This window comes from Pseudochaenichthys georgianus, chromosome 3, assembly GCF_902827115.2.
Source record: "Pseudochaenichthys georgianus chromosome 3, fPseGeo1.2, whole genome shotgun sequence".
Classification (NCBI taxonomy): Eukaryota; Metazoa; Chordata; class Actinopteri; order Perciformes; family Channichthyidae; genus Pseudochaenichthys; species Pseudochaenichthys georgianus.
The window spans coordinates 40,074,606-40,087,525 of record NC_047505.1 but is presented as its reverse complement, the minus strand read 5'-3'; the positions used below and the strand labels follow the sequence as shown (position 1 = coordinate 40,087,525).

Sequence of the window (12,920 nt, the reverse complement as noted above, 5' to 3'; positions counted from 1 at the left end):
AAATACAATTGCTATTCTATGACTTTTTAATTTGTTTAATTGTTGGTCCCCCCCGATGTTGACTCCATGGTTACGGCCTTGGTGTCTTCCTCCAGATTATTGAGTGAGTGATTCAGTCCAAGTATGTCAAACGTGTTGCCTCCTCGCAGAACTCATTTGGTGGGAATGTTTGTCTTTGTTTGTTTGTTTGTTTGTTTGTTTGTCTTCACGCAGGCTGTTTGTAAATTGCTGTGGCTTTGGAGACAGCCACACAGCCTCACTCCTCTCTGTGGTCATTTCCTCAGACCCCTGCTCTCCTGCTCAGTGTGAGCGGCACACATTGTGCAGTTCTCGTAAAGCGAGAGTGCACAGCGCATCCCAGCCAGACCTCCTCCTCGCTCTCTGATACTCACATCAGGATGGATCTACCCTCATAGCAGTGCACAAGTCTACTCAGACAGTTTGCAAGTTGGGCTCTCATTTAGGAGTGAAGCAGGCGCTGAAGCTAACGTCTCTTCTCCCGCTGAAAATATTTCCTTCACCTCTGCGCATCAACTTGGCTTTAACATGATGGCAGTAAACGGGATACGATCGCGCCTTTTGCTCCTGCTCTGCTTTATCTCCACGGCAGCGGGCAATATGTTTGCATTCACCGAGGAGCCCTCTGAGAGAGTGGGGAAGGGAGACGGGTATTGTAGTCGGATATTACGGGCTCAGAGCAATAGGAAGGATGGCAACAATGAGTTTCGCCTCCGCGTTGAGGGAGACCCGGAGACCTATCATCCAGGGAGCACATACAGAGGTTGGTGTTTATCCGACAGATGTACGCACACTGCGTTGCGACTGTGTGCTCATTGTGAGAGAAACACTAGTCCAAGGACAGTCGGCTATGCAAACTTAATATAAGTTTCCACAGTCTACTTTTGATGCGACGTTAGTGTGTGTGCTCTGTAAAGTAAACGATGTGGTCAGTAAAGAGATGATCATGCATCACAACAACGATGAAGTTAAACTGTGAAGGAAAAAACAAAGCTGACAGCCATGAGTAAATAGTACGACTTAAAAGCTCTTTTATTATCAAAAATTAAAAGGTTGTGGAACTAAATCCCTCTGCGAACTCTTCAATACTTTTTCCAATTCTCTTTCATGGTTAAATTCATTTTCTAAAAGCCAGCAGTCCCTAATTTCATAGCTTTTGTTCAAAGTGGAAGTTATAGGGAGCTATTAATGTGCATGTGCCATCTGCTGTGTGAATCTCAAAGGCTCATGCTGTTCTGGTCTCAACAATATGTTGCTGTGCAGTTAGTCCATTCTTTTCTGATTTAATCATAAATAGATTCATCATCCAAAGCCAATAACTGGGTGGGTTTTTTGCAATCACCTATACTAGAAGTGAGTGGTTTTGAAGTGTAACAGTCTTATCTCGAGATACTAATACATTGGCTAATTTAATTTCCCCCAATTGTAAATGGACATTCTTTTATGTTCTGCTGGATTGCATAAAAAACACCATCTCGATCTACCTCCTCAAAAACTATAAAAATGTTTGATCGTTGACAAAGACATTATTACAATTATATCAGAATATTTTGACATTTATTCAACTCAGTATTCGTTCTTAATTCAACACCTCTCACTCAGACAGATAGATAATTAAACCCACGGTAGTCTTGTGCTAGCAGAGGGATTGTTTTCTCATTGTTCTTTCCATCAACTAATGCTTGCTGTCACTCTTGTTTGATTCCATCCAGTGACTGTGATGGCATCCAGCCCCTCTTACTTTAGAGGCTTCACCCTTATTGCCCTAAGAGAGGGTACAGAGGGAGACAATGACTCGGACTACATTGGAAATTTCCAGGTAAGATTGCAACTCACATGACCGACGGTAAAATCTGAAAATAACTCCTATTTTTATTTTACTCTATTATCAGTGCAGGTACATTGGATACATTGACCTATCCTAGTCTGCCTGACCTGTATTTAAAGCAAGGTACTTAAAGGTTAATCCTTCATACCATCATTCCTTTTGATTCCACCACAAGCACTGTGCATGGCGTGTATGAAAAGAGAGAGAAAAAAAAATAGACATATCTTACTGTAGATTGGGGGATGGGGGTCTTGACAGATTTTCTTCGCACAGCCCTCCTGTCTTCACAGTAAAAGTGTGATTATGCTCACCTCTCTAATAGGCACTGTATATCATATGAAAAGATCATGCTCTCCGCTCAGTTCCAGGTAGCTTTGCTCTTCAGGTTATACACTTGGTTGGTAGATTGGGAGGAGTGTGCCCACAAGCAGGCATACGGTTCACACATGTAGGAAGTGTACAATTTATGTAGTCGAGAGGCTAATAACTATTTTAGACTGACAGGCCAAGCTGGAGTATTGTAAGCAGGGAAAAAAGTGAGGGCAAGAGGAGGAGAGAGAGAAGGCAAGAAAGCTGGCATGTGTGAAGTGGACAAATATGTGAGGCCTTTGTAATTATAATGCAGTGTAAGGAGTTGAGTGTTAGAGAGAAGGACATAATTGATTGATGGGGTTAAGTAAGGATAATCATGTAATATAAATATGAACTCAAGACATTATTTTATTTCTAGATGGTACAATGTCTTATGTATTATTCTATACATACGCATCATGTACTGTAATGGTCATATATGCTATACATATGCATTCAAAATGTATTACTACACTATGAGTATCATAGTCATAACATCACATTCATAACTTTGGAATTTGTCCCACTTTTTTGTTCTTCCTGCCAGTATTTATTTAACCAGATCTAGGCTGCTGTTTAAGAATCTCAAAGATCTTAGACTACTCAAGATGATATCCTGTTTTCAAAGAACTGAGGAACTGGTTTTAGCTTGAGTTTAGTTTAGAACAGTAAAACCAGTAGACCATGTTGATACCACTGTGTAGTTACAAACAGGTGGGAATTCGGTTTGTGACGGAAGATAAGCAGACTTTTTGCTGTCCTGATATCAATGGGTAGATCATTTAAAAAAAATTGAGCCAGGATAGCAAACAGGCGTGTCTCTGTTGAGAGGTACCTGGGTCCAAATTGCAGTGAGTGAGTAGCAAGCCGATTGGCTGATGCAGAGCGAAGTGCACGGGCTTGAGTGTAAGGTTTAACTATGTCCTGGATGTAGGAAGGATCCCTTCACAGCTTAGTAGGCCAGAGTCAGCGTCTTGAAGTGGATTCTTGCCGCCACTGGCAGCCAGTGAAGGGAGTGGAGAAGCCTGTTAGTGTTGACATAAAACAGGAATATATATTTTTTTGTCCTGCCATCACCCAGCGCCAATACCGGCAATTTTGTTCCTCTTTTATTTGTCCTTGCAATTGATTTCATGCTGTTGTTATTTAGTGCCAGCCTTGAGCGTGCTCCTTAGCCCTTTGGCGGAGTGTGGCGCGTGTGACAGGGTGATAAACCTCAGCAGTAAAAGATGAGAAGCACTACATCATTTAGTCACATTCAGTAACTTTGCGTTCCACATGTATATGAGACAGACTGAGGGTGTGTTCTAATACAAATACTATTTAGTATGTATGCTGTTGCATTTTGCACTACGCTTTCCAGCATGTTTTTCTGGCCGCTCTAACCCATACATGTTTGCTCTGTGGATTTATAAGCAAGAGGATTAAAGTTCAAGGTGCAATGTTTTGAGAAATTACTATTTCCCAATAACCCTGCATGGGAACAGTAAGTATTTTGTCAGGACGGCTTCAGTATATACTAAAAGTAAATAGAAAAATTATGCTATTTGGAAAGCAGCATGAGTGTGCAAAGAGAATAATAGATAGATGTGTGACCATCATACAGTCTATGGTGAACATAGTCTTTAGATGTTAGCATCAAAAGTAAACAGAATATATATGTCATTACTGGCGCCCGCCTTTGATTAGACATCTGCTAGGTTTTTAGAAGCTGACGGTCTCTTTCACGGCTGCATCAGATGATCTCCTGTTTTGTGACAGCGCAGTAAAAATAAACTGCTGTCCAAATAGATATCCCTCTATCATCACCTGCTCTGTTAGTCTTTTATGTTCTTTGTATTTTATAAAAAAGTACACACACACACAGAGGCACACACAGTAATCTGAAAGAGCCCTGGGTGGGCCGGCCTCCAGGCATTGAGAGAAAATAAAGAAAAAAAGAAGCTGCAACAGAAAACGTCAGGGTTTATTTAACATACAGCTCATTTGAAATCTGTTGGTGTGCCCCATCTCAGCCGTCTCAGGACAGCTCCCGACTTGATGAAAAGCACTTTTATTGAGCTTTCTGGGAAGGTCAGTTGCTACTGTGTGTGTGTGTGTATGTGTTTGTTGGCAAGAGCGTAACCAGCGGGCAATGCTGGCACGGTCTGATGAGACATTACACCTCAGCAGGGTAAGATTATAGAACAAGAAAAGGCTAATGTGGCTATGTGAGGGGGGAAATTGGTTCCACTCTGGGTGCAACATATGATATAACCGTAGACAAACACAGAACTGAGGTTATTAGTGCACCACCTTTACATAATTTGTCCACAAGGATAATCTGATATTAGGGCAACAGATATGTTTTTCTTGTATCTTCTGTGCTAACTGTTCCGTTTAATTTACTCAAAGCTATTTCCCATTTATCTTATTGTTATTATTAGGGTCGGACCAGCAGCTAATGTCGAGCCAATCACTAATGCTCATGCACAAATTCATGCAAAACCCAGAGACAAAACATTTTTGCACATATTTTTCTCATTTCCCTACACTCACTATCCTTCTATTGATACCAAATTTGGACATTTGGAATCAGATACGTAAAAGAAGAAATGGCTCTTAGGTACGTTTAGATTTTTTGGGTCCTTTTTTCACTTTTGCAGATGGTGTTTTATACATTCCCTTGAGACTTCTCTGGTTTTAACATGTGTTGAAGTCCAGTCAGGCCACCCCAGGATGCCTGTTAGAAACCATGGGAACATGGAGGGGGGGTTGTATAATCCTTCAGACCAAGCGAGGCTGCATACGCATGCACTGCACGCGTACACACACAGACACAGACACACATAGCCCCAAGCTCCCCTCCTAACTCTGTCTCTTCCTCTCTCTCTCTCTCACACACACACACACACACACACACACACACACACACACACACACACACACACACACACACACACACACACACACACACACACACACACACACACACACACACACACACACACACACACACACACACACACACACACACACACACACACACACACACACACACACACACACACACACACACACAATCCACTTTAGGAGTGAACTCATTCATAACATGGCATGACAAAGGAAATTCTCTGCTGACAGTTTTATGGAGTGAGAAAGTCAGCGTCTTTACTGCCCTGATGTCACTTCCTATCAAACAGATCCTTGGTCTCTGGGCAGTGAACATTAGCTCATTGGCTGCACTCCCCCATGCTATCCGCTCTACTAATTTCCTGTCCAGTTAAAATCAATGAGATGCTCAATATCTCAGATGTGCACCTGAGTAGAGAGGGCAGCATGTATTTGGACCCTTCAGTTTGACCCTAAATAGACTAGGGACTATTTTTGATGTTGCTCCCAGGGATAGGGTCATGATTGGGCATCCAGACGTTGACTTCCTGATCAATCTGAGTATTGATTCATTCAATTAAATGTACTTTAATTCACAAGGAAAGTCGACTCAGTATCAAGACCTGCGGCCATAGAAAGTAGTCTCATCCATTCATTCGACTGGATTCATTACTGTGCTGTTTGGTCTCAAATGCCTTAACCAGTTTATTTTATACTGGAAGGTCTGAAGGAGCTTGTGTCCTTGTCTCCAACACGCTGAAAATGACAGATTATTACCAAGACTGGAAACATTAAAATCTCCTATCTCTCTGTTTCTGATACAAAGGTTCCCAACTTTTTTTTTGGCTTGTGACCCCTTAACATCTACTTATATTTACAGATTAGAAACAACAATTTAGAAATTATTTATCTAATATATCATATTCCAATCACTTGTATAGACTATTATTGCACTATTTCACTATTTTTCTTTTTGTATTCACTTGCGCTATTTTTTCTGTTTTTATTGTGTTGCAACTGTTGGAGGAGCCTGTGACCTAAGATTTTCATCGTCATAACTACACTGTAGCTATGTACGTATGACTAATAAAATCCTTGAACCGAGATGGATATGATTGTGAGTTTAACAGCTTTTTCATTTTTAACAGACTGAAAAAGCATCCAGTATGTCACAAGAAAAACAGTGATGATTGAATAATAATACACATATTTAATCTGGAAGAAGGTTTTTTGCTTCTCTTCTTTTCTGTTAATCCTATCTCAGTTTAATTTTGTGAACAATTGGTGGACAATTAACTTCTGGATGCTCTAACACAGGGATGGGAAAATGGCGGCCCGGGGGCCCTCAGATTAATTTATAAACAACGTAATTAATAAAAAATAAATAATAATTGTAGTACTGATACCATCCACTAGACTCCTAGTTATGTCGCGAGCTGCGTACATGATTTAAAATACCGCAAAAATAATCTGTGATGCGTTTGTGTGTGTATAGAGAGGCCGAAGTCCCGCCCTTCTACTTCCGCCCCATGGGACCTTATTTCGGAAAAATTATGTATTGAAGTCAATGGGGAGAGAAAATTATCTTTCGATCCCGTTTGAATTGTGCCACGAATTACACATATGTTTGTCAATCTTAAAAAATCATTTCCATGTCAAAAAAGTCACAGTTTGTCGTAAAACTGTTGACATATAAGACTATGAAAAATACGCAACTAGAAAGACTAGAAATCCCAGAGTCGCATAAGTGATGTCATTAACGTTACACATTACACTCGTGTTACTCACCGACAGTGATGTACCTGAACGCGTTCAATGAACGATCGTTCATGAACGCGTTCATATTTTGGGCGAACGTGAACTGAACGTACTGTTTTTCCGCTAGATGAACGTAATTGAGAACGCGTTCATTCTCAGCGCTGTATAACGGCGTTCAAAAGTGCGTTCATTCTCAGCACAGCACTGTATTATAACGGCGTTCAAAAGTGTGCCAGATTTCATATGCCTTTCAGCCGAAAACCCAGTTAAAACACACCGTAAACAGGCTTCAAAATAATGCGGAAAACCACCCAATCTGGCAACAGCAAGCTGCCTGTGACGCGTACGCGCCTGTCACCCCTGGCTGTCGCACTAAAATATAAATATACTAAATATATCAGACTCCTCACAACAAACAATGTGGAACCGCGGAACCGGCGAGCATTGAATGAATGAATGAATGAATTAGTATGGACGAAGCCGAGAGCAGCTGCAGCAGCACTCGCTCAGAGTGAGACTCTACGGCAGGGGTGGGGAACCTCCGGCCTCCGGGCCGTATACGGCCCGCGAGACAATTTGGTACGGCCCTCGAGGTAATTTATAAACACACGCAAAGAATAAAAAAATGAAAGAAATCTAGACCGCAAAAAAATTAAACAAGCTAGTGCCTGTTTTTCCTGGCCAAGGTCAGGGTCCTTGAACACAACACGAGCCTAACGTGTCATCACGTGGTATATGTCTCGACTGACAGGGGGGCAGTTCTGACGGAGAGCACCAGAACGCCACTCCAGCACTTCAGAAATTGCAGTACCGATAAGTCCATACACATGCCGCAGTTTCTGCGTGTCTGTGTCTTTAGCTGAAAGCCCAGTGGCGATCTGCTCATCTGTCATACTGATCAGACAGTCAATAACTGTGTTGTTATCATTAGCATCCAGTGCTGGAATTGGGCCGGTACTCACCGGTACGCAGTACCGGCACTTCTGGTTCTGACCCATGGAGTACCGGCACTTCTTGCTCAGTACCGGCATGCTGGCGGTACTCCGGTACTCATGCACCGTGCCAGTACTCAACACTCTCCCGCCGTTCTTATTATACATCCATATATATATATATACAGCCGCCCGGTACTCAGTAGATGCGTCATGAGGTGCCGAACGGACATTCTCAACGCTCTAACCGCTGGAGTTTCACAGCGGCTGTCAGCTGTTTACTCCTGTCATTCAAACAGAACGTGCTGGAGAGGGGGCGGGGCTTATCTTCTCCATGTAAATACTGTGGTGGAAACGACTATGTCAAAATTAACTTATTAATCGTGATTTAATAGTAATACACGTTTAATAATAATAATGCCGAAGTAACAACATACTGAAAACTGTTAGTAAAACCATGTTTTAATGCTTTACAATTTACATACCTAGATGCACGTGTGTTGTGTTTATGCAGTGCAACTCCCACCCAGTGGGTGGCTATGTAGAGTGATAGAACAGAGCAGGCACGCCCCCGAGAGAAGGAAAGCAAGTCACGTCACAAATTAGCATTTCTAAAATGTTAGCGTGGATTAATAAAAGTGCAAAAAGACAGCGGTTGTCGCCGGAAGAAACTTCAAATACAGAGAATGCTGTGCCTGTGTTGGAAATTGTGTCTGATGGGGAGCTTTCTTTAGTTGATCCTCCTGCTCCAAGTTCTAGTGCATTAGCATTAGCACTAGCTCCGCCGCCTCCTCCAGAGCCTCTAACGTTAGCTGCTGCTGGCGCAACTGCCACCACCAACACCGGGCAAAGCGATGCACCTGACTGCTGGACAACGGACCAGGTGCAATATTTTTGCAAGACCAATGCATGGCTCCTTCTTAAAGATAAGAAGCTAGGATGTCGGATATGCAGAGATGTCAAATCTTTGGGAATACACACTGGACAAGGACTGAAACTGTCAACTGAATGGGGTGAGTGTGCAGTGTCTCATTTCGGTGTTGACAAGGGCAAACAACAAGCTAGCCTGAGAAAAAAAATCAAAGAACATAAAGAATCACAAGCCCATGTAAAAGCTGCTGACATCCTTACATCTGCTTCACGTGAAACTATTCAACATCAAGTGCAGTCTATGCATACATCTGAATTAGACACCACTATCAGAGTTTTTCGAACGGCATATAACATTGGCAAACATAGCCGGCCATTCACAGACATGCCAATTGATTTGAATGTCCAGAAACTGAATGGGCTGAACGTGGGCAGTGTTTTGCACTCCAATAAAACCTGTGGCGAAATCATCGACCACATAGCTCATGAGCTGAAGAAAAAAATGGCAAAAGACATTACAGAAAACCAAAGAAAACTCTGTGTTTTGGTCGATGAATCTACCACTATTAGTGGTAAAACGGTGCTTGTTGTGTGTCTACGCTCAGCATTAGTTGATGCTGAGCCCGAAACGTTTTTTTGGGAGCTGATCGAGTTGGATGGAACAACGGCTGATGACATCACAAAGGCGTTAATGGGGTGTCTTGGAAGAGATTTTAACGAGGACTTTTTAGGTCAGTGTTTCGTTTCTTTTGCATGTGATGGGGCTTCAGTCATGCTAGGGAAGAGAACAGGCGTTGCCACCCAGTTGTGTAGTAAATTCCCAAGCCTGTTTGTGTGGCACTGCTCCAATCATCGTCTAGAGCTGGCAGTTGGGGATGTGGTCAAGGAGGTCTCAGGGCTCAATCATTTCCAGATCTTTTTTGACAAACTCTATTCCTTGTTCCATGCCTCCCCCAAAAATCAGAGGCAGTGTGCGCAAGCAGTCGGACAGCGTCTCCTGGTGATAGGGCGTGTTTTGTCCATCCGCTGGGTGGCTTCAAGTGAAAGGAGCGTCAGAGCAGTCTGGGAAAACTACCGAGTGCTTCATGATCACTTCACAAATGCTGCAAACGACACGAGCAGGGAGACAGAGCAAAGTACAAGGGCCTGGATGATGTGCTCACATCTGCAACGTTTGTCAGCAATCTGGGACTGATGTACGATGCGCTCACAGAGCTCAGCGACCTCTCTCGGCAACTCCAAAAAAGAGAGATGACACTGCCTACAGCAGATAGGCTCTTAACTCGAGAAATACGAGTTTTTGAATCCATGGTCACCATGCCTGGCCCACACATGACTACAGTTCATACAGCTCTAGCTGAGAAGTCATTCAAGGGTGTTGCCCTGCCCCTGCGTGAGAATGGCAGGCTTGTACAGATTCATGCAGGTCAGTTTTTCCGCAGTATGGTAGAGAATCTGAGACACAGAATGACTTCCACAACCTCCTCTCATGTCAGCACAAGAGAAATCCCATTACATGGCCGGGAGGCCCGGGACAATCAGCTAATCCAGGACATGAAAGTTATCCATCCTGGAAGTTGGCCTGAAGAGGAGTTAGACGTACAGTATGGGGACGTAGAGGTGCTACGTTTGTGCGAAGTGCTGAAAGTGGACAGAAGAGAGACTGTTCAGGGCTTTCGCGAATACAAGGAAACCAGGGCATCCCGTACACCTGCTGCCATGGAGCCTCTACTGAAAGCAGTCCGAACCATCGCTGTCTCCACTAGTGAGTGTGAGCGGGCATTCAGCTGCATGAACGATATCCTTACTGCAAAAAGGAATGCTCTCTCTGTCAGCCGACTGTCCAGCCTGGTTTTCATTAAATGTAATGGACCATCACTAGGACAGTTCAATCCGGAACAGTATGTGAGGTCCTGGCTGGCAAAGGGAAGGAGAAGTGCTGATGAAAGAGCCTGTCCAGCTCCAGCCCCTGATACTGATGTCCCCAAGGCCTTCTGGAGCCTTTTCTAACAATGTGAAGTATATTGCAAAGCAGCTCACCCAGTGAGAAGACTTTTGGCATAATGTGCCGATTTGTACAGATCCTGGAGATAGAAGGACTTCAGACCAACCAGGGAGTTATCTGATCAGCTTGGTGTTCAATGTAACTCTTTACCATGGCTCAGACTTTGTTACTTGCAGTTACAGTTTCTCATTTTAGATTGTGCAAATTTTGCATTAGTTTTTACATGTTCTTTGTTCATGCTCTTTATCATTTTTCTGAGTTGGAAAGTTAGATTGCATCATAGTTTACTTTATACATATTTGTATTCTTCAGTGGTGAAGTATATTGCAAAGCAGCTCAGCCATGTGAGAAGACTTTTCGCACTTTTTCGTTTTTCGTTTTCTGAGTTGGAAAGTTAGATTGCATTCAAAATGTACAGAAATACTTAATTTTGTTAAAGCTTTTTATAAAAAATGCTTCTGACCAGAGCTTTGTTTCCTTGTCATTAATGTTGAACACCACCAGAGGGGCTCTCACCTGAAAGGTCTCTGCTTCATGTGTCTTCAGCAGAAGATCTAGACTTTGATTGCTATATTTTCAGTTAATATTGACCTTACTGAGCTTTAGCCATATCCGCTGCCTATCATAAAAAATGTTAAGTACAGTGAACCTTTCTAAAATATACAGTAGTAAAGAGACAAACCCACCAGCATTATAGTAGCCAAATTCTTGTTTGTGGGCTGTATATATAAAATTGACTTGAAAAAGTTGCTGATTTTAGAATACTGGCACCTTTTTCATTCCAATTCAAGCACTGTTAGCATCTGGTTAGCTAGCTATGCTAACGGGTATAAGAAGCTTTGTCTACAACCAGTGAGGTAAAGGCACATCTTTATATGATCATTATAGTTATAAAAAAAACAAGAGAATAAAGTAAACAGGTATAAAATACTATATGACAGTTATTAATAAAGAAGAATACAGTTTGAAAGGGGAGTGATTTGTCAAATATCCATAAATTAAAAGAAAATCTGCTTACAGTTGTGTTTGGGTGTTGAGAGATGTGTCCATAGATCTCCTAATGTTGCTCTCATAGTGCAAACAATCTTGCCAGGGGAGCATGCCCCCCGGACCCCCCTAGAGGAGGTTAGGTCCCCCCCACTTAAATCATGTTCACATGGATAGGAAACTAAATACATTTGCACACATCTTGTGTCCATAAATCATCTTTCTGTGTTGGTGGTCACGCCACACCCTGCACGTGCATGCATACGCGAGTCATGGTGAGATATCTGGATTAAGAGGTTGCTTTTTCTTTACACAGCATGAAATGAATGGGCTGTGATTTTAGTTTTTTTAAGCAGAGGTCAATAACTTGTACGGCCCTCTGAGGATATTGTAAACATTAAAATGGCCCATTAACATCGTACAGGAGACAAATAATAGCTCGCAGCAACGTATTGAAAAAAGAACTATGAACTATAAATTAGTTCATTTTTGAAACCATGAACTTTAGTTCAACATTTTGAATTATGAACTATGAACTGAACTAGTTCATTTTAAAATGTGTGAACTGTGAACTGAACTAGTTCATGTAGAAAGTGAACTTTCCCAACACTGCTCACCGAAACCTTGTATAGCCTAACTCCCTTTGTGTGTATGGACAGCTCTCAACATGCCCAGACTTGAAGTGATTTTCACCTCTTTTAATACTTTTCGCCTTATTCTGAAAGAAAGAGGTCAAATGTGCCAACGTGTCGGCCATCTTGGTGTTGGTGACGTGTGCGAGACCAGAGATTGAGCGTTTCACACAAAAAAATGTGTTACTTCACAGTTTTACGACACATTTAAATAGTTTTGACTTGCAAAATTATCTTTTAAATTGACAAACATTATGTGTAATTCGTGGCACAATTCAAACGGGATCGAAAGACAATCTTTCTCTCTCCATTGACTTCAATACATTATTTTTCCGAAATAAGGTCCCATGGAGGTCCACCGGAAGGGGAGGGACTTCGCCACCCTATTGGGTTTGTTTTCCGGGGAAACACTCACAAGAAACACCGGCTGTTGTTATGCCTGCCCTGCTGTGACGTTAAGTTACCGCTTGTAATTATGCCTTTACAAGCTTAAAAGTTGTCATCTGAATTTGGCGAAACAAGTTTAATATTCTAAAAACCAAGACTTTGTTTATTTGAAATCAGATGAAAACAAACTGTCACGGACCCTGCCGTGTTATCTATGATTACTATACGCTTTTCATTCATAATTTCAGCGGGAGGGAGGGGGAGCGGCGCTGAGGAACAGC

The 12,920-nt window shown here is 42.3% G+C and overlaps 1 protein-coding gene across 2 annotated transcripts in view; it reads left to right on the top strand.

Moving 5' to 3' along the window:
- The first annotated feature begins 266 nt into the window (after positions 1 to 266).
- Positions 267 to 12,920, top strand: part of spon1a (spondin 1a) — a 115,490-nt gene continuing 102,836 nt past the window's right edge. For both annotated transcript variants that reach the window (XM_034076741.1, XM_034076738.2), the window contains exons 1-2: positions 267 to 781; positions 1,731 to 1,837. In XM_034076741.1, the coding sequence (XP_033932632.1) occupies positions 547 to 781; positions 1,731 to 1,837 (342 nt within the window). In that variant the 5' untranslated portion in view covers positions 267 to 546. The remainder of the gene's footprint in view (positions 782 to 1,730; positions 1,838 to 12,920) is intronic.